At 34.0% G+C, this 21,499-nt stretch overlaps 2 protein-coding genes across 2 annotated transcripts; both read left to right on the plus strand.

The window, feature by feature from the left end:
- Window positions 1-4,055: 4,055 nt before the first annotated feature.
- On the plus strand, window positions 4,056-5,003 carry LOC126880858 (uncharacterized). The gene has a single exon (XM_050644927.1). The coding sequence runs from the start codon at window positions 4,056-4,058 to the stop codon at window positions 5,001-5,003; it is 948 nt and encodes a 315-aa protein (XP_050500884.1).
- A 2,009-nt stretch (window positions 5,004-7,012) lies between these two features.
- Window positions 7,013-14,397, plus strand: LOC126880859 (uncharacterized). Its single transcript, XM_050644928.1, has 3 exons — window positions 7,013-7,991; window positions 8,145-9,813; window positions 14,391-14,397. Exons 1-3 carry the CDS (start codon window positions 7,013-7,015, stop codon window positions 14,395-14,397), a joined length of 2,655 nt encoding a protein of 884 aa, XP_050500885.1.
- Window positions 14,398-21,499: the final 7,102 nt, after the last annotated feature.

The following is a 21,499-nucleotide window of genomic DNA, read 5'->3' on the forward strand; positions in this document are numbered from 1 at the left end:
GCATACGAGGGTTTGAATTGTCTCTAGTCGGTGTACATAGCTGTGAAAGGCTGCATATTTATGTGACATTGGGTGATAAGAGGATAACGGTAGGGCATGATCAGTCTGTGTAGGTTTCCTATAGATACTGAAATCGAAATGGTCGTTTAATCTGGAAATGGTAAGGTCAAGAAAGTTGGTTGATTGGGAAGACTAGTTCCATAGTGAAGTTGATGTTCGGGTGGATTTTATTAATTTTAGAAAGTAATAGATCAGCTGCTTCAGAATTACCTGAAATAAAGACTAAAATATCGTCAACATAACGAAACCAATGGAGTATTTCAGGGTTTCTTTATGATATGTGTGGATTCTAAATGATCCATAAAAATATCAGCTAAAAGAGGAGACAAACAACTGCCCATAGCTAGGCCATCAGGTTGTCTGTAAATTAGTATTATTAAATACAAAGAAGTGTTGAGCTAGACAAAATTGTAGTAATTGAATAATGGAGTTGGTGGTAGAAATAGTGATAGAGTTGGCTCTTAGAAGAGAGTGTACCAGATTAATAGTTTCTTGTTTAGGAACAGAAGTGAAAAGATTGCTAACATCAAATGAAAGCATAGTAATGTTGGGACGAAGATTTATTTGTTGGAGATTGTTGACAAGATGACTAGTGTTTTTTACTGAAAAACGAGGGGTGAAGTTCGTCAAGTTGTTGATGAGGTTCAAAATGAATTTTGATAGAATAGAAACTGGAGTGTTTATGAAACTAACAACTAGACGAATGGGGATGCCCTCTTTATGTATCTTAGGTAAACCGTATAGTCTGGGTGTGCATTTTGAACCTCATCAACAACTTGACGAACTTCACCCCTCGTTTTTCGAGGATTGCTTGACAAACCAAGCCATCCGCTGACACCCAGACTGTAGGGTTTACCTAAGATACATAAAGAGGGCATCCCCATTCGTCCAGTTGTTAGTTTCATAAACACTCCAGTTTCTATTCTATCAAAATTCATTTTGAACCTCATCAACAACTTGACGAACTTCACCCCTCGTTTTTCGAGGATTCCTTGGTAAACCAAGCAATCCGCTTGGTCCACTATTCCACTATTTCTATTAATTAGAAAAGGTGGCAAAATATTTTGATCTAGAAGTAAACCAGGAAAAGTCAAATAGAAACCAAATAATAATATGTATTCACAGACTTATACACACAATGAGGCTAGTGCTATCTCACTTGAGTACCTACTTCGATCACACTCATAGAACAAGCACTTAAAAATGAACTTGGATTACAAGTCACTTCCCCTATCAATACAGATACTAAAATTTTGAGTTAGATACTTATGATTTACTCTTTATCACTTCAAACGAACTTAATGTTTTTTATGTAAACAATCTGGACACACTGCAGACTCCTGTCTTAACCCCCAAGAGATATCTAGCAGTCTCTCTTAACGTACAACTTTTATTCAAATCTCACTGATTGTCCTCCTAGTATATCTCTTCCGTCTCCCTCCTCAATCGAAGAAACCAATGCAAATAACACACCTACTGACTTAACGATCTTAATTGAACAATCTTAAACACCAACGTATTTTCCTCCTGACACTGGTATCAAAAAATAACTCATTTCACCGACACAAGTCTTGAATCATTCATTTTATTAGTTACTGCTAGCATCCAAAACTTAAACTATAAAAACATATTACCTGTCACAAGCTTCGTAACTCCTAAATCAGCTTCTAAAAAAAGCAAAAATTGACGACAAGAAATTAGGAAAATTAGTCCCTCTGCTCAATTACGTATTGAAAAATTAATTGGTACTATCCCAGAACTAACAGCTTTCCTGAAAAATTCCTTCGGTAGTGGTGATGCTCTTAAAGAAGCTCACCACTTGAACATGAAGCCACCATCATGAATTCCCTTCTTGGAAGACCTCACACAAATATACCAAATTTTATCTGATAGATCGCTTAAAAATTACATAACAAGAATAACGTATAAGCTAAAACTCATGTTAAACCCCATAGACGTTGACGAACTCGTCAGCCTTACGTCCCATAATGAATATGGCTCTAATCGCAATGATATCGATATTTTAAAAAATCCACGTAGTTAGTACACTTCCCGTCATATAAAACTGGTACACTTTTTTTCCAATGTAAACCTGTGTTCAGACTTGATACAATAGTTCGTGAATCAATTCGTTGTTGCCATCACAGATAACGGAATTGCACTAAATCTAAAAAAAGAATGTGTGTGTACTTTATACGCACGTAAGAAGTTATACTTCTATTATAATATAATCTAACTTCATATTATGATTTCAACGAAATCAATATACCTATCTACTTTAAACAGTTTTTTTGTATTGTATTTAAATATTAAACTTATTTTAGAAAGAACAAAAAGAATACCAAAAATTAAAAAAAGAGGATATGACTTTGTCAGGATTCGAACAGGGGACCTCTCGATCCCTAGGCGAATGCTCTACCGATCAGCTACCACCGCTTTTGCATTCAGTCGATCATTTCTCGGACATAATTACAATCACGGTGACAGATACATTAATTAAAAATAAACATTTTCAATAATACTTATAAGGAGGAAGACAAATCCACAGACATAAAAATTATAATAAATATATTTACTAAAAACACTAATAATATATTCTTTTCACGCACACCTTATTTGCGCTACATAATTTAAAAGATGTAGCGACTAATACCATACTGTCGGTGTGCGCATGCGCCAGGGAATGTAAAAATTCACCCTCATGCCTAAAGAAGTATAACTTCAAAAATAACATAAAAATGTATATTGTCCTTTTCATGAGCATTTTTCAGTGCGTAACAAATGATAGGAAAAAGGGTAAGTCTGTGATAATACACATTTATGACATTTATTCTAACATGACATTTTAGTTAAATCTGACAGTTGTCACATTTTATTTTCAATTTGGAATAAAAACAAATCAAATGTGTTTCTTGCATTTATAAAATGGTATTTTCTTTGATTTGTATAGTCTTATAAATTATACAGATTATATTTGTAATATTATTATCTAATTAAAAAAAATTATTTTTTTTTATTATGGCGCCATCTATCGACAACTAGAATAACTAGAATAAATGTCACCGACGAAATGTAATCACCGACGTGCCTTTTTTTCTGTCACATACAATTTAATGCGTTAGAAAGAAATCGAAAAACTGTGACGCACTGAAAGATGATCATGAGAAAAAGAATACCATTTTTATTCAGTTGGAATGCGAAGGCCAAACTGTCTTATTTTTCACTTAGAACAGGGAGCGCAGTCCAGCACTCTGAATCGACGATTTTCGACTCTTTTTGGAGTCATCATCGGAGAGGCGTAGGCTTGCTAAAAAAAAAATAAGTTTAAAAATGTATAGTTTTAGATACGTATTATATATTCGCAAAATAGAGGGCAAAAAACAAGTTTCTTGGTTAAAAAACATTCGTGAATAGACTCAGATATCAAATGCAGGACAATTATTCCATATTGCAGAAGATCGAGAAGCCTTCGCAATGGTGATCGCCAACGTCGGATAATTCTGATATGGCACGTGAAGAAGAATTATATTTTGTGTTATACGTATTATAGGGGAGTGCAATTAGAACGAAAACAAGCATTGTTTCTGAAAAATTCAAACAAGCTTATATTTTTCTAAAACTTTTTTTGTTAGTGTATATACATGTTAAAGTAAAAAGTTCTACTCGCGGATTTAGCCGCTAATTGTTTAAACATTCATATACATTCGAAGACAGTCGTTCGGTGCGGACGTGTTTATATTCGCTCTCAATTTACGGCGATATTCTCAGTCTTACCGTAAACGATATTGTTTAAATTTTCACTACAGCAGAGTATTGTTTTAAAGTATTAGTTGGTGTAGTTTTTCTGTTTGCATATGGATTTTGAATGTGAGTAATTAATTCATAAATTTGATGGTTATAATTCTATTTCAAGTCAGAAATCAAATACACTAATTACTGTAAAAAGTTTCGTCTAGTTTTTACTTAATAGACTATTAATCGTTTCTTGTTAAACGATGCCAATCTGTGTACTTTGTACTCAAGGAGTCACCGGCAAATCACCTGGTCTGAAATGTTGTGGTGGTTGTCAGAAATTCTATCACGCTAAGTGTGTTGGTTTAACTAAATCGGATGTCTCACGCTTTCAGACACCAGGTTTATCTTGGACGTGTACTAATTGCAGAGGGACAGTTGATAAGAGGCGTTCGGTCATTGTTGCTGATGAAGATTCTGATGACTTTCCTTTAGAAGAAACCTCCTCGTCACAAACGTTGAAAGTTTTGCATAGTATTCAGAAGGATATGGCATCAATGAACATTAAATACGGAGATTTGTTGCAGTCTGTTAATTTTTGCAGCGATTCAATTACAACTTTTGAAAATACTATTTCTACTCTTACTAACAAGATTAAGGAAATTGAAAAGTTGACAAAAGAAAATTTAAATTTAAGGGATGAGGTCAAGTTTTTAAATTCTCGAGTGGATATACTTGAGCAACAGTTAAGAGCCAATGATGTTGAGATATGCGGAGTTCCTTTTAAAGATAACGAGAATGTTTTAAAAATAGTTTCCGAAATTGGTTCGGCTATCGATCTCCCTATAACCGAAGGTGATGTTGACTCTTTTTACTGTTCCTCAACTTTTCGTACAGATCTACCTAAGCCTATTATTGTAAAATTTTCTAAAAAAATTAAAAATGATGCATTTCTGGCTGCCGCAAAAGCAAAACGTCGTCAAAATGGTAGTTTTAGGGGATTGAAAATAGCAAATATATCTGACCAATTATATGTTAATGAACACTTGACCCCTAAAAATAAAAAACTTCTACGAGATACGAAACTAGCTGCGAAATCAAAACAATACAAATATATTTGGACAAGAAACTGCGTCATATTTGTGCGAAAGGATGATAGATCCCGAATTATAAAAATTTCATGCGATGGGGATATCGAGAAGTTGGATTAAACTACATATTTATTTTTTTGACATTGTTTTTTGTATTTTTTTTATGGATATGGCTGGTGTTTCTAATCTGTCTTTTTTGTATCAAAATGTTAGAGGATTAAATTCAAAAGTTAGCATTGTATTTCGCAATATTCTTAATTGTGAACAAAACATAATTTGTTTAACGGAAACGTGGCTGAATACATCAATTTTAAGTGAAGAAATTTTTTCTTGTTATAAAGTGTATAGACGGGATAGGGAGACAAGTTCTTCTAGCAAACTTACGGGAGGAGGTGTTCTTATAGCTGTGTCCGAGGAACTTACTAGCTATTCCGAGGAGTCTTGGTGTTCTGAAGCAGAAGATGTTTGGGTCACCATCACTCCTCTGAATAAACAAAAAGTACACATAGGTTGTGTTTACATACCTCCCAGAGACATGGCTGCATTAAATTTTTTTTTGTAATAAGCTTGTTGATATCTACCTAAATAATATTAATGATATTTTTGTCATTTGTGGAGACTTTAATCTCCCTGAAATTAAATGGTTACTATATGGGAATGACCACTGCAAACCAAGTAATTATAATGATCCTAGTAAGCTTATTAGTTGACACCATGTCTTTGGTTGGTATGGTTCAGTACAACCCAAATGTCAATAAATCAGGTAATACTTTAGACCTTATATTTAACAATAGTTTTTTGATAAAAAATGTATGTTTGTCTACGAATCCACTATAGTTCCCGAGGATAAATATCACAATACTTTAGAGTTTGATGTAGATATTCCTTTTAATATTTGCACTAGGGTTTTAAACCAATCTCGAAGAAATTTTAAACTCCCGAATTTTAATGAAATTAACCGTCTTTTATATGCAGTTGATTGGAAAACTAAATTTAAGTTAAATGATATAAATGAAGCTGTAAATTTGTTTTATAATATTATTGATAAAATCATTGATTTGTATGTACCTACATATCCTAATTACTATAAAAGATACCCTCTTTGGTTCTCTACTTCTACAATAAAAGTTATTAAAGAAAAGCTTAAATTTCATAGTCGATGGAAAAAATACAACAATAATTTAGATTATTTAACCTTCAAAATTTTACGGGGCAGATCTAAATTCTTAATAAATGAAGATTATAAAAAATATTTAACTAACGTTGAAACCAATATTACTGAAAATCCTAAATACTTCTGGCAATTTGTAAAAAATAAGAGAAATTCCAATAGTTTTCCAAACAGTTTGCTTACTGCTCAGGGCTCTACTACTGACGTACAGAAAATTTGTAACGTATTTTCTGATTACTTTGCTTCTGTTTTTGTACCTAGTAATGTTAGCAATTTTGGTAATATTTACACTAACACGCCTTTAAATATCTGTAAATATACTATTACTCGCGAAATTATTGAAAATAAACTTGAAAATTTACCTCATAAAGGGCCTGGACCAGATGAGCTACCTACTGATTTTATTAAAAACTGTAAACAATCTCTAACAGAACCTGTCGAGTCATTATAAAATATGGCAGTGTCCGTGTTTAAAAGATATTTCTGCTTTATACATACGGCGAGCCATATGGTTTGTTTTTCGTTGTTTTAAGGTGAAGGGATGATGGGCTTACTAGCCTGCCCACTTGAGATTGAAACGATAAGAATGTATTGCAGTTTTAAGGAATGTGTAGATATTGGATATTATGTTTTTAAGTCAGTCGAGTTTGTAACATTCTTCGGATAACATCCAAATAAAAACTTTATTTTAAGCTACACTTGCGTATTTTTAATAGGGGTAATTTTCTGTAAACGAAAGTTATTTTCTTTAATTTGATTTCGAACCAGGGATCTTTGCGTGAAGTAACTCGTGGACATCCCTACGTAACATTTTGGCGACCGCGATAAGGACTTAGATATATACGGGTGTGCTTAAAAGTTAGTTGTTTCCGCTTATTTGAGTGTAAACTTTTTTCCGGCGAATAAATTCGTTTGTCGTGAGGCTCGGCCGAAGTTGTTACCCTTGTAAGCGAGAAATATGGCATTGGAATTAGAAACAAAACGCCGAACAGTGCTTCGTACTGCTTTTACGACAACTGCTAATGTTTTGGACAATTTGTTATCTGAAACGGTGGACACTCGACCCTGGCAACAAATTAGTGTACAGTGGGAACTGTTACAAGTTAAGTACAATGAGCTGTGTGTCGTGGAAAGTGCGGTGTTTGAAGCTATGGTCGAAAAGGCTTCCGAGGCAGAATTAATCAGTGAGATGGAGGCAAAGGATAGATACAGCACACGCTACTATGAACTGAAGTACAAATGCGAAGACAGACCCAGTTTAGTAAGTTCAGAGTCATCAATAAAAGGTAAGCGCAGTTTTAAATTACCTCCAATCGAATTCAAGAAATATTCTGGGGACTTGATAGATTGGCTTCCATTTTGGTCGCAGTTCAAAGTAGTGCATGATGATCCATCGATTGATTTAAACGACAAAATAGCTTATTTGAGACAAGCCACTGTAGACGGTAGTAAGGCCAGACGTTTAGTGGAGAGTTTTCCTGCAGTAGCCGATAATTACTCAAAAATTATAAAGAGTTTGAAGTCTAGGTTTGGCAGAGAGGATCTCCAGATTGAAGTATATATTAGGGAGCTCTTAAAGTTAATTTTGAGTCGAGTTTCTAGTAGTTCTTGTAATGTTTCTGCACTATATGATATGATAGAGAGTCAACTTCGTTCACTTGAGACCTTAGGCATAACTGCTGACAAATATGCGGCAATATTGTATCCCCTTATTGAGTCATGTTTACCGGAGGATATGATCAGACTATGGCATAGATCTTCACAGTTTTTAAGGCCTTCTGGTTCCGTATCCATGCACAATATCGAAGAATATGCAGAAGTTTCAACTTTGGAGACAAGATTAAGTGGGCTAATGAGTTTTCTACAAAATGAAGTTCAAAATGAACAAAAAATTAATTTAGCAACGGAAGGTTTTGGTTTATCGACTGAAAATAAATGTAAATATAATAACCTGGTTGAAAAGAAGAATATAAAATTACCAAAGCAAGGAACTGATCAGCCATCAGCGACCGCGGCTGGGTTGGTAAATTATGAGGTTGACAGGTGTATTTTTTGCGAAGGACAGCATGACAGTATCAATTGTTTTAAAGCACAAAAATTGTCTATGGAACAGAAACGACGAACATTGTCAGAGAAGAAAGCCTGTTTTCGATGTTTGAAGGTGCGACATTCTTCGAAGAACTGTAGAGCACGTTTGAATTGTATTTTGTGTTGTAAATCCCATGTTGTTTTGATGTGTCCTGATTTACCTGTTAACAAAATTGATACATCGACCTCAAGTATCAGCCGCTCGGAAGAAAATAGGACTGAGGATCAGACGCTTGCGAATTTGAATAATACACAGGTTTTTTTACAAACTCTGCGAGTAAACATAAGAAGTGCACATGGTACTAAACAAGTAAGGGCACTTATTGACACTGGATCGCAGAGAACATATATTTTACAGCGTACCGCACAAGAAATGGGTTTTTCTGCTAAAGGAACGGAAAATATCGTACATACGTTATTTGGCGGTAAAAGTACTTCTGAACAACGACATAAATTATACAAGGTAACTACGAGTGAAGGAGCTTACTCTTGTTCATTTGATGCCTTAGATCAACCAAAAATTTGTGCAGATGTCTCTCCTGTTTATCACGGCCCTTGGGTTGAGGAACTTAGTGACATGAATATTTCGCTCAGCGATGTCGGACATATAGCACCAATTGAGATTTTGTTAGGAGCTGATGTTGTAGGCAAATTGTATACAGGAAGGAAATATCAGTTACAGTGTGGTCTTGTAGCAGTTGAAACTTTGTTAGGTTGGACTCTTATGGGCAAGGTGCCGGCAGTTGCTTCTAATTTCAGCACATCTATGATGTCGATTGCGTTGTTTGTTGATAGTTCTTCTGTGGCGAAACTCTGGGAGCTTGATATTATTGGGATAACCGATCCTGTAGAAAAATTGACACGAGAGGTGGCGGCCAAGGAGGCTAAGAATTTTTTCTATGAGACTATCCGATGTGACAACGAAGGTAGGTATGAGGTTATGTTACCTTGGTTGAACAAGCATCCTTTAATTTCAGATAATTTAGTTGTCGCTAGAAGAAGGTTAGATACTACTTTAAATAAGTTGAAAAAGTCAAATTTGTTTGAATCGTATAATTTAATATTCAATGAGTGGTTGAACGAGGGTGTGATCGAAATAGTAAATAATCCCGAAGAGAATAATTGTGTGCACTATTTGCCTCACAGGCCCGTTATTAAAAATACTAGCGAAACCACGAAAATTAGGCCAGTCTTTGATGCATCATCTCATGAACAGGGTCGTCCTTCTTTGAACCAGTGTTTAGAGGTAGGGCCTAATCTTATTGAACTTATTCCTTCTGTGTTATTACGGTTCAGACAACAAAAAATAGGTGTTGTGTCGGATATTCGAAAGGCTTTTCTTCAAATTTCTGTACATTCGAAGGACAGAGATTTTTTGAGGTTCCTATGGGTAAACAATGAAGGAAAGGAATTTGTATTTCGACATAAGAGAGTTGTTTTTGGAGTCAACTGTAGTCCATTTCTTCTGGGTGCTACTATAGAATTTCATTTGATAAAGGCGCTGGAGAAGTGTTGTAATGATATGCCGTACTCTAAAAATACAATTGAAAGGCTTATGATTGGGTTCTATGTAGATAATTGTGTGACTAGTGTTACTGATGAGAATGAGTTGAGAAAGTTCGTATCAGAAGCAACTGCCATCATGGAGGAAGCTAAGATGGATTTGAGAGGGTGGGAGTCTTCTGGTAGTACAAAAACAGTTGTCCCTGTTCTTGGTCTTCTCTGGGACTCCTCAAGAGACACACTAAAAATCAATGGTGAAATTTTTCAGGGAGTGGTCGGAAAAGAACCCATAACTAAGAGACTGATGCTTTCTGTAGCTCAGAGTATATTTGACCCTATTGGTTTTACCTGTCCAGTATCTCTGTTCCCTAAACTGTTGCTGCAGAAACTTTGGGAAAAGCGCCTGGGATGGGATGCACCAGTCGAGAATGACATGGCTGAGGAATTTTGTCAATGGGTTACTCATCTTCCTGAACTGTCGAGTATTGAGATTCCACGTTGGATCCAGGCTGGGCCCATTGAAGCTGACCATTGGAGTTTGCACACCTTTTCAGATGCAAGTAAGAAAGCTTATGCAGCCGTAGTGTTTTTGAGAGTTCTTCGGAATGATGGTGTTTCGATTTTTCTTATAGCAGCTAAGAGTCGTGTGGCTCCTTTGAAGAAGATTTCTATACCTAGATTGGAACTGTTGGCAGCCACTATTGGTGCTAGACTTTATCAGTCAGTCAAAAGACAATTTTCTCAGCATGTTGAGTCTTATTTTTGGAGTGATTCCACTACGGTTCTTTCTTGGATTCAACGTAAGGATGACTGGTCTGTTTTTGTTTTTAATAGAGTTCAGGAGATTAGAAATTTAGCCAATGCTGAGTGTTGGAAATATGTGCCTGGTTCTCTCAACCCTGCCGATCTTCCATCAAGAGGCTGTGGTGTTCGGCAATTGTTCGAATCTCGATGGTGGGAGGGCCCGGAATGGTTGTACAGAAACGAAAATTATTGGCCCCAACAAAAAGTAGAGGTTGATGAAGAAGAAGTCGGCACTGAGAAAAAGAAAAAAGCCATTTCGTCACTATTGAATATGACGTCCGACGATTGGCACCTGCGTTACTTTTCTCAGTACACAAAACTGTTAAGAATGATGGCTTGGACGCTACGATTTTGTTACAATACGAGAAATTCAAATGGAAAACTTACAGGCGAATTGGTCGCGGAGGAAATCGACAAAGCCGAAATGTTTGTGTTGAAGTTAGTGCAGAAAGAAGCGTTCGGTTCAGATACGAAACGAATTTCCTCGCTAAACACGTTTGTCGATGAATTTGGACTTATACGTTTAAAAACTCGCGTTACCGAGAGAATTGACACGGAAGATTTTCGTCTGCCTATCTTACTTCCGGGTGAACATTTTATAGTGCGCAAGTTGATTTTGAGCTTACACAAAAACTCTTGTCACGTTGGTACACAGGGACTGCTTAGTTTGCTCCGCGAAAAATATTGGACTTTAGGGGGTAGACGGATTGTGCGGTCCATTTTAAAAGAATGTGGTGTGTGCAAGAGACAAGATGGGAAATCGTTCGAAGTACAAACGCCTTCATTGCCGGCCGATAGAGTTCGAGATGCTGCAGTGTTTGAGATTTCCGGGGTGGACTTAGCTGGGCCTCTTTACTTGAAATCGGGCGAGAAGGCATGGATTTGTTTGTTCACTTGTGCCGTTTATCGCGCAGTTCATCTGGAACTCATTACCTCCTTGTCAACAAATGCATTTATTCAAGCTTTCCGTCGCTTTGTTGCCAGGCGTGGACGCCCGAGAACGGTTTATAGTGACAATGGAACGAATTTTACGGGACTTGAGAACGCGCTTAAGCAATTGGACTGGAACATGATCGTGGAATATAGTTCTACACAACGTATTAAGTGGCGTTTCAACCCCCCTACAGCTGCATGGTGGGGTGGATTTTGGGAGCGATTAATAGGTATTGTGAAAGGACTTTTGCGAAAAGTTTTGGGTCGAGCGTCTCTCAATTATGAAGACTTATTGACATTGTTGTGTGATTGTGAGAGTATAGTCAACTCGCGGCCATTGACGTATATTTCGGATGATCCTACTGAGTTAGCCGCGTTGACGCCAGGTATGTTTTTACGTGAGCAAGTCAGTTACGAGTTGCCGGATTGTGATTTGCTAGAGCAGAATTCTCTCACACGCAAAATACGCCGTTTGCAAGAGTTGAGAAGTCATTTGCGAAAAAGATTTCGTGCTGAATATCTGGCTCAACTCAAAGCGGGAACGAAGAAGACGAAAGTGTCTAAAGTGTCTATCGGGGATGTCGTTTTAGTAGGCAACGAAAACATCAAGCGTCTTCAGTGGCCTTTAGGAAAAGTTATTGAACTTTTACCCGGTAGAGATAATCAGGTGCGGTTAGTTCGTCTTGCGACAGCACAAGGCCAACTTCTGAGACCGTTGCAAAGGCTTTACCCAGTGGAAGTCGTGGAGGCAGTTACTGCTGGCGAGAATATCCAGGGCATTACCCTACGGGATGCGGCTCCAAAGACAGTGCCTCAAGAGAACGGTTGTCAGCTCCAGGCTGAGGAAGAATCAAGTGAAATAAGTGCGGGAGTGACAAAAAGCAGAGCACCCGATCTAAATGAAAGATGTACGCGAAGTGGCCGGGTAGTTAAAACTCCTGTAAGATTCAAGTGACATTTTCTTGACTTGATTTTTTCATGACTCTGTTTGTTTTTGATATATTTTACTTTTTACTTTATTTGATATTTTATTGTAATTTTTCGTGACTCTGTATTTTTTGAGAAATTTTGTCAAATTCCCCAAGGTGGGAGAATGTCGAGTCATTATAAAATATGGCAGTGTCCGTGTTTAAAAGATATTTCTGCTTTATACATACGGCGAGCCATATGGTTTGTTTTTCGTTGTTTTAAGGTGAAGGGATGATGGGCTTACTAGCCTGCCCACTTGAGATTGAAACGATAAGAATGTATTGCAGTTTTAAGGAATGTGTAGATATTGGATATTATGTTTTTAAGTCAGTCGAGTTTGTAACATTCTTCGGATAACATCCAAATAAAAACTTTATTTTAAGCTACACTTGCGTATTTTTAATAGGGGTAATTTTCTGTAAACGAAAGTTATTTTCTTTAATTTGATTTCGAACCAGGGATCTTTGCGTGAAGTAACTCGTGGACATCCCTACGTAACAGAACCTTTATTTCTGTTGTTTAATAAATCACTTAATGCCGGTCAATTTCCTGATAAATGGAAGAATGCTTTTATTATTCCAATTCATAAATCCGGAAATAAAAGCAAAGTTGAAAATTACAGACCTATTTCTAAGTTAAATATTTTTAGTAAGGTATTTGAAAGTATAATTTCTGATTTTCTTTATTATGTTGTAAAAAACCTACTTAATATTGAACAACATGGCTTTATGAAAAAACGTTCAGTCGATACAAACTTATTCTTATACATTGAATACATACTTCAGTCTAAATGAGAGAAAAAGCGTTGATTCAGTTTATACTGATTTCAGTAAAGCTTTCGATAAAATCGATCATTCGATTCTTGTTTTGAAACTATCTGAAATCGGTATACATGGTAATTTATTAAGATGGTTTGACTCATACGTCAGAAATAGATCACAACAAGTAACTTTAGGAGCTTTTAAATCCAATGCTGTGATCACTACTTCAGGAGTGCCTCAGGGGTCCCATTTAGGTCCTTTACTTTTTAATTTATATGTTAATGATATTTCTGCCTGTTTTAAATTTGCTAAATTTATTATGTATGCCGACGATTTAAAGATATATCACTGTATTTCATGTCCTAATGATAGAATTCAATTTCAAGAAGACTTAAACAATTTATCTGATTATTGTGTAAGAAATAACCTGTTTTTAAATGTTTCAAAATGTAATTATATACATTTTTCTCGGAGCAGCCCTGACTTAAACTATAACACATATGAAATTTCTAACTGTGTATTGCATGCAGTAGAAAGCGTTAAGGATCTTGGTATACTTTTGGACCGTAAGCTACTCTTTGATCAACATATCTCTAATATTACTAGAAAAGCCAGTAAGCAGTTGGGCTTCATATATAGAACTTGTTTTGAGTTACAAAGCCCTTTTACCATTAGAACGTTATATATGGCATATGTCAATAGTATTTTAATGTTTGGTTCTATTATTTGGAATCCGCGTTATTCGGTATACATCTCTAAAGTAGAATCTATTCAAAATAAGTTTATTTCCTATTGTAAAAGGAAATTTTATCCTGATAGTGATAGACAACGCATTCGCTTTAATTTAAAAATAATTTCTCTTGAGCATAGTAGACAAATTGTGGATGTCTTATTTGTTCACAAGGTCCTAAATAATAATGTAGATTGTATCGACCTTATAAATTTCCTAAAAATTCGTACTCCAAGCCACACTACTAGAAATAATTATACTTTTGTTACGGACCAAGCATGCACAAAGTACTTTTTAAATTCACCTGCTCATAGAATGACAAATACTTATAATAAATTGTCTAGCGTTGTGGATATTGATATCTTCTTTCATAAAGCGGATATGATTAAAAAACTATTGAAGAATCACTTTCTTGAAACTTAGTCTTTTGGTGTATTCAGTCTTGTTTTCGCTTATTTTCTCATTTTTTTTTTCTTCTCTTTTGTTCATACATATTATATCATTTTCTGTATTTATGTTCTTACTTCAATGAATATTTTTACTTTTAGTTTGTAGTTATATATCAGTTTGTAAAATTGTAAATGTATCTGAAATTCTGTAGTGGATACTTTTATGGGTTTGTCCTGTCTGTATCCCAAATAAAATAAAAAAAAAAAACAATAACAATTGTTTTGTATTAATAATTTTAAAAATATCGTTAAATTCATCATTTTACTTTGATCAAATATGTTTTTATTTTGTTTTTGATTATACTGAATTCGAATATGGCATTGCAATTTGAAAATTCTTATACAGAAGCTCTTATACAGTATGTCTGCGTAGTTAGGAACCACATGGGAAACTTTTTTATTATCAATTTTACGAAAAAAAGTATTCTTCATAAATTGCTCTGGATAGTCAAAAATCTAAAACTCAACCATGAGTTTTAGATTTGATCAGATATCAAATTTTATCAATTTTATACGAGTTATATCAAAAATATGAATTTCGTTAAAGAGTAAAGTACCTTTATATTTCAGAATATCAAAAAATGCTATTATGAAAAGTTGTTTGAAATTAAAAACTATGTTTAAATATACAATTACATTATTCTAATTGAAAAAATTTTTTCAATTTTTTCTCAAATTACGGATACTCATCATCATTTTATTACAATTATGATAGGTAACTATTTTATTATCACTTTTACGAAAAAAAGTTATTCTTCATAAAATGCTCTCCCTGGTCTAAAATCTAAGATACAGCCATCAGATATTAAACTTTTTTAATTTTATACGAGGTATGTAAAAAATATGAATTTTTCTTAAGAGTTAAGTGCCTTTATTATACACAATATTTTAAATAGAAGGATGTAATTGAACACTAAAACAATTTTTTTAATTCCAAACAACTTTTCTTGATAACAATTTTCGATATTGTGAAATTTAACGATAATTTACTCTTGAGTGAAATTCATAATTTTTAACATACCTCGTATAAAATTCATTAAGTTTGATATTTGATGATTGCATCTTAGATTATATACTATGCAGAGTATTTTATATAGAATAACTTTTTTCGTAAAACTGATAATAAAAAAAGTTATCAATAGGTTCCAAGTTACGCAGAGATAGGTACTGTATAAGAGCTAAAAAAAATTTTTTTCCTGAACATTATGAAGTGTGAAACATTATGAAAATATTTTTGCTGAAGTTTATTATTAAATATATTTTAGGTAAGTTTTACAGAAAAAAGTTTTGATCACTTTATATATGTAAACATTTTTTTAGCTGGTAATTTTCGGTTTTTGTATTACATTTTTGTTATCTTTCTTAATTTTCTCAAAAAGAAATAGTCTATTTCACTTCTAAAGTAAAATAATTTAGTGAATTTTAAAATTATATCCTAAGCTTTAAAAAAGCACTTAAGAGTAACACCGTCTTAAAGTGGTGGTAATTCTATAAAACTACGAAGATTTTAAAAATTACATTTTTTAAGACGTCACATCATTTGAATTAAATTTTTGAGATTTTTTTTTGAATGAAACATCATTTAGTACGATGCTTGAAAGGTAAATTGTGCAAAATTGAGGGTTTTATAAGAAAAATTGTATTAGTTACACATGTTTAAATCATTTTTAAACAAAATTCATGTAAGGCTCACTTTCCGCCCCTACCGTACTTATGCCCATACATTTTATTTCTTTTTATTATAACCATAAGATAGCTTAATTATTCTTCTTTTAGGTTCAATTTGTAAAATTTCATTTGATCCATTAGTTAAAGATCTACATTAAAATAACTCAACCGTGCACTTCGCCGTACGCTAGTTTACAGTGCGCCAATGTTTGTGAGAAGGGTGACTTTAGCGTTATAAATAAAAAAATTATAGAAGATGCAGATTGAATTTTAGAAAATTCTTTCTATAAGGTTTTTTTGTAAAATTTTCTGAATTTTTCAATGGTCAAGTCAGTTTGGTTTTAAAATTTATATTTTCGGAGTTATTAAAAAAAACATCAAACTTCGTAGTTCATTTGTTTAATAAAAAATGAAGCACCCACTTCTCAAGTAGAACTTTTTGATATGTTGTTTATTAAACATTTCTTAATGAAATTACAAAAGTTCTATCTTGTTTGATTTTTTCCGAAGTGAAAATCTATATGCACTCCCCTATTAGTATTATATTTTGTCATTAACAACAAAAAACCTTATCTAATAAATTTAATAACCAGAGAGAGGGTTGAGTTAATGTTCAAAATGTTTGAAGGATCTTTAAACAACTCGATACAGTTTTGTGCTACACTTTACGAGAAACCAATCACACCTCTCGATTTGAATTAAACATAATAATTTAAAGTCATGTCTAGATTTATTATCTATTATTTTTGAATTGAAATATTTTCATGAATTATAATAATAATTATAAAACACGAATCAATGTATGGGTACTTAATTGAGATGATGGAAATTATAAAATTATTAGGAGAATTTTTTAAGATGCATGTTTAAATCTGACTGACTGATCGAAAATGTTCGATATTGTCGCATAGCCCTGCTTTAGCTGGTTTGATGTAATATTTTCGTTAAGCTGGCAACGTTTTCCTAGAAATTAGGCAATCCAAACCACGTGATTTTTAATGACAGGACGTATGGCAGGCAATTCAGCGTTGCCAGAGTTGTTAAAATTGTACCAATTTGATACAATTAACAACCAAACTTTTGATACTAACTAAAGTCTCCTAAAGTAAAAACCTAAAATTTTGTGACATAAGAAATTTGCTTCAAATAATATTAAACGACGTTTTTTTAAGTTTTTGTACAAAATGTGTTGGTTTAGTACTTTGTGTCACTATTCCAGTCATTCCGGTGCATTTACAAAAATTTCTCTGGCAACACTGCACACAAGCGATTTTATTGGATACTTTATTTAAATTAAAATTTCAAATTTAAGATACAATGTGGTATTACTAAGTACCTAAAATAATAAAATATATATTACCCCGATGATTTTACCTAAAATCTATTTTAGGGATGCTCAATATTATTTTTTATTAAACTTATAAAACATAAAATTTGTTAACCTAGCTTTCTTCAATCTTCCAAATTACTTAGTTAAAACTTTTTAACTACTTATTAAAGTTTATTGACGTAAGAAATATTCGTTACTATGTCACAGAAGTATTTAGCAATACTTACATGGACATAAAATACGAAAATTACTTTAAAATACTAAAATAACACTATACTATCATATGCCTTCAATGTATTGCATGCCAATCGCCAGACATATTGGAATAGTTTGACAGATCGTTGGATTCCCTAATTAAAATGTCACATGTGACAAGATCAACTTACACAACTTGAAAAACACGATTTTGCGGTTATATATAAGAGTTGTACCAGTTTTTTATGACGCGAAGTGTACAAGGTATATCCGTTCTACAAACTAAATTAATTTTTAAATAATCAACAAACGTCTTATATGGTACCTATTTTTAAAAAGACGATTATTCCAAATGAACAATCTGGCTACCAGAGGCAGCACAAGAGATAATCTTCACTACTTCAAACCCATATCTCAAACGCATTAATATAAAAAACAAGATCAAAAACTTCGACATGTCCACGTCAACCAATAAGAATGACGTTGGATGTACCACGTGGCCAAAGCACATGTAAGACTAACTTGCGAGTTGAGAGCGAAATCCAGTGTTGTTTATGTCGTACTAACCTACGAGACTGCAAATTAATTGTATAGTTTTTCTTGTGGTTAACAATAAATATCCTGATAATGAGCGAAATACCTTATGGGAATGTGTTACTCCATCCCGAGGTAACAATTCTCAGAAAGAGTTAAATTATTATCCAAACGCGAAATTGCAAAACGAAACAGGTAAGTTTGATTGTACCTCGTAAAAAGTATCACTTTCCTATAGTTGCATTTTCTTGCCAGAATTGCGTACACATGCACTCCCACCTTACTTTCCACTTTCCACCACCATCTATGTGTGCAAGGAGATGGATCATCAGCTACGAAATAAAACGAGGTTCGCCAAAATTGAGAGGAGAGTTCTACCGAAGTATTGATCTGGTAACCACTCCACTGGCCCTAGAGTATTAGGTGTTGTTAATTATTTATATGGGAAATAAGCCACAATTAAAATGAAAAAAATAATTTTATTAACTAAATGAAACCAATTGTGTCGCAAATTCCTCGGTAGAATGCAGTAGGATGTGGTTACCCATACTGAAAGAGGAAGTCAATAGAAAGAAAATACCAAGATTAGTAAGTCAATAATATCGAGCTAGTACATATTTTATATTTTAGTATTACTTATATATCTAGTATTATTAATATTATTTATAATTTAAACATGTTACAAGTCAGAATTTGGTATTATTTTTTGAGAGTAAATTAATGTAAGACCAAATACTTACGATGTCGGGATAGTATCACAGGGTTTTTCCTGGTTTTCCCTTGTGATTTACTATGAAGTCTCTAACTCGAGAATTTTACTGTCGTTGCATTTGGTTGTCTTTTTAAAGACATATCACATGCTATAATTTTTTATGACGGATATTCTTGAGTTGGGGTTAATTTCATGTAATCGAATGAACTATCTTTCAGTAAGTCGTCCCAGGAACGCAACTCATAAATATTGGCAATATCATTTTAAAGTCTTCTACTTTAAAATGTATAATATATGTCTGAATTGCCAATATAAATGAGTGAGATTAAATAAATTATTAGAAGAATTTTTTTTGCTTAGCAACAACACTTTTGTTTATTTTAGTAATATTTTGTATTTTGACAACGGCATCCGATTTGGGCGTCGAAACGTTAATAAAATTATTTTTTTGATTTTAATTGTGGCTTATTTCCCATATAAATAATTAATCATAAAAAATGCCACAAGGAAATAGCTTCAGAACAATATTAGGTGTTGATTTAGTAGCAGCTCCCAAACCCGGTCTTAAAGTGATGATTTAACGCCAAACCATCCTGCCGCGCTGACCAAGTATTGATCGGTCACTTTCTCGTTCTTTACCGGATCGAGTATTGATCGATCCGTCCATCTCTAGCTTAGAACAAGTACTAATTATTATTTCTCCTTGGCGTGTGCGTATACTGATTAACGCGTCGTATTTTCGTTTCAGTTAACCGTATTTATTGTTCGCAGGTACCAACAGTGGATCGTAGCGGCGTTGATACCTTCGCAAGGATTAAATTTTACTTTTTTTATTTATTGTACAAAGAAGATAATTTTATTTATGTTATTTATTTATTAACAATACATTTTTAATTAAAATAAACTTGTGTTTTACTGAGTCTAGTGTCTAACAGAGCTACCCTTACAGTGTAGATAAACTTTTTTGGACATTTAATTACTGAAAAAAAAGAATTTTTAAATATTGCCAAAGGGTTTAAAGAATGTATCGAAATACTTGGGGGAGACAGAGCGAAAGGAAAAAGTGATAACAAACTAGTCACTATTAGAAATTTTGTGGAGGCTTTATTTACCAGCAGAGCCAGCCAACCATGCGGAAACTCTGGAAAATGTTTAACTAAGTAAGTAGAAAAAGTCGCGCTAAACGTTTTTATGAGATTCTAATATTAAACTAAGGTTATCCTGACGTAGTCACATTCAGCTTTGATAAAAAAATTTAGTACTGGCAGACCAAAGTAGCCTACTTTAGTATGCAACTAAATTTCTACCATTTTGCAATAGTTGAAAAGAAGTTTTAAGAGAAAATTAAATAAATCTACAGTTAGATCGTACGCTTCGACAGAACTGGATAATCAGATGGCGTCCAATGAAATAGCGTCGCTCTATACCACACCCCCACAATATTTGAATTTAGTAACAATGCAAAAACCGTTCTGCGACGGCTGTGGCGCTTAAGATAAGAACTCGACAGTTATGGGAATTTTATCCAACTCACATTCAGCTTTGATAAAAAAACTTAGTACTCCCAAAATGGCAGACCAAAGTAGCCTACTTTAGTATGCAACTAAATTTCTACCATTTTGCAATAGTTGAAAGAAGTTCCAAGAGAAAATTAAATAAATCTACAGTTAGATCGTACGCTTGGACAGAACTGGATAATCAGATGGCGTCCAATGAAATAGCGTCGGCTCTATACCACACCCCCACAATATTTGAAATTAGTAACAATGCAAAAACCGTTCTGCGACGGCTGTGGCGCTTAAGATAAGAACTCGACAGTCATGGGAATTTTATCTAACTGGCTATTTAAGTTGAATCTCCCCAGGAATAGAAAAGTTAAAGTAATTTTTACCGTTGTAGGATATTCCACGAGACATACTTTTTGGCTAAATTGAAACCATTTACAAAATGCCTAAAGTTATGTGTCCCGAACAGTAAAAATAATAGAAAATTGGGGCAGTCTACAAGTTGTGGTCGATACCACCGTTCTTGACTGGAAAACTAACTTGCAGCTTGTTATGAAGTCATCAGCCCAATGGCATTTTAGATTTCGAAAGTCAAAACGCCAATGAATTTCAAAAGCTCCAAATGGTATTGCAGATAGGGGGTGAGCTTATATAAAAACAATCTCGGTACCGATAAATCTTTGCTGAGAAGGGAACTGAAACTGCTCGTGCAACTTGCAGTTGTGCAGGTAAAACCAAATAAAAACAGTGTAAATAAAGTGACTGAAAAGCACACGAAAAACGGAGACTTGGCAAAACGATGAAACGTTATTCTTTTTTAAGGAAGCCTAATTGACGACTGTTCTACAGCATCTACGTCAAAAGAAGCTATTATAAGTTGCCAAACATCGCAAGATGCTTTGAGGGAGGAGGTATCAGACAACAACACTGAAAAATTTTGTTGGAAGAACACTTACATTTCGATATTTAAATATACCTATTGTATTTCTTCATATTATTGGTGTATGCCCATGACCATAAAGGAAGGATTTGCGAAGTTGTGCAAGGAAGCATCCAAGAGTGGTTTGACAATAAAACAAAATACCTAATACCTATGCTCAAGAAAAAAATACTCTTAATGTGACAAAAAATATAGGCGAATATGAGTTTGAAAAGGTAGAACACTTTAAATATCTTGGAGTCTCAGTGGAACTAATGACAATGACAGCAGCATAGTAATAGTAATCAATGAAAGAATCCTGACAGGAAACAAAACCTACTGGAA

This window comes from Diabrotica virgifera, chromosome 2 (assembly GCF_917563875.1).
Source record: "Diabrotica virgifera virgifera chromosome 2, PGI_DIABVI_V3a".
NCBI lineage: Eukaryota > Metazoa > Arthropoda > Insecta > Coleoptera > Chrysomelidae > Diabrotica > Diabrotica virgifera.

What these genes read in the sequence shown, in the direction of transcription:
- LOC126880858 (XM_050644927.1), top strand. Translation starts at nt 4,056, where the DNA reads ATGCCAATCTGTGTACTTTGTACTCAAGGAGTCACCGGCAAATCACCT.
- LOC126880859 (XM_050644928.1), top strand. Translation starts at nt 7,013, where the DNA reads ATGGCATTGGAATTAGAAACAAAACGCCGAACAGTGCTTCGTACTGCT. An exon ending in TTTATCGACTGAAAATAAAT is followed by an intron (nt 7,992 to 8,144) that starts GTAAATATAATA and finishes ATTGTTTTAAAG; the next exon opens with CACAAAAATTGTCTATGGAA.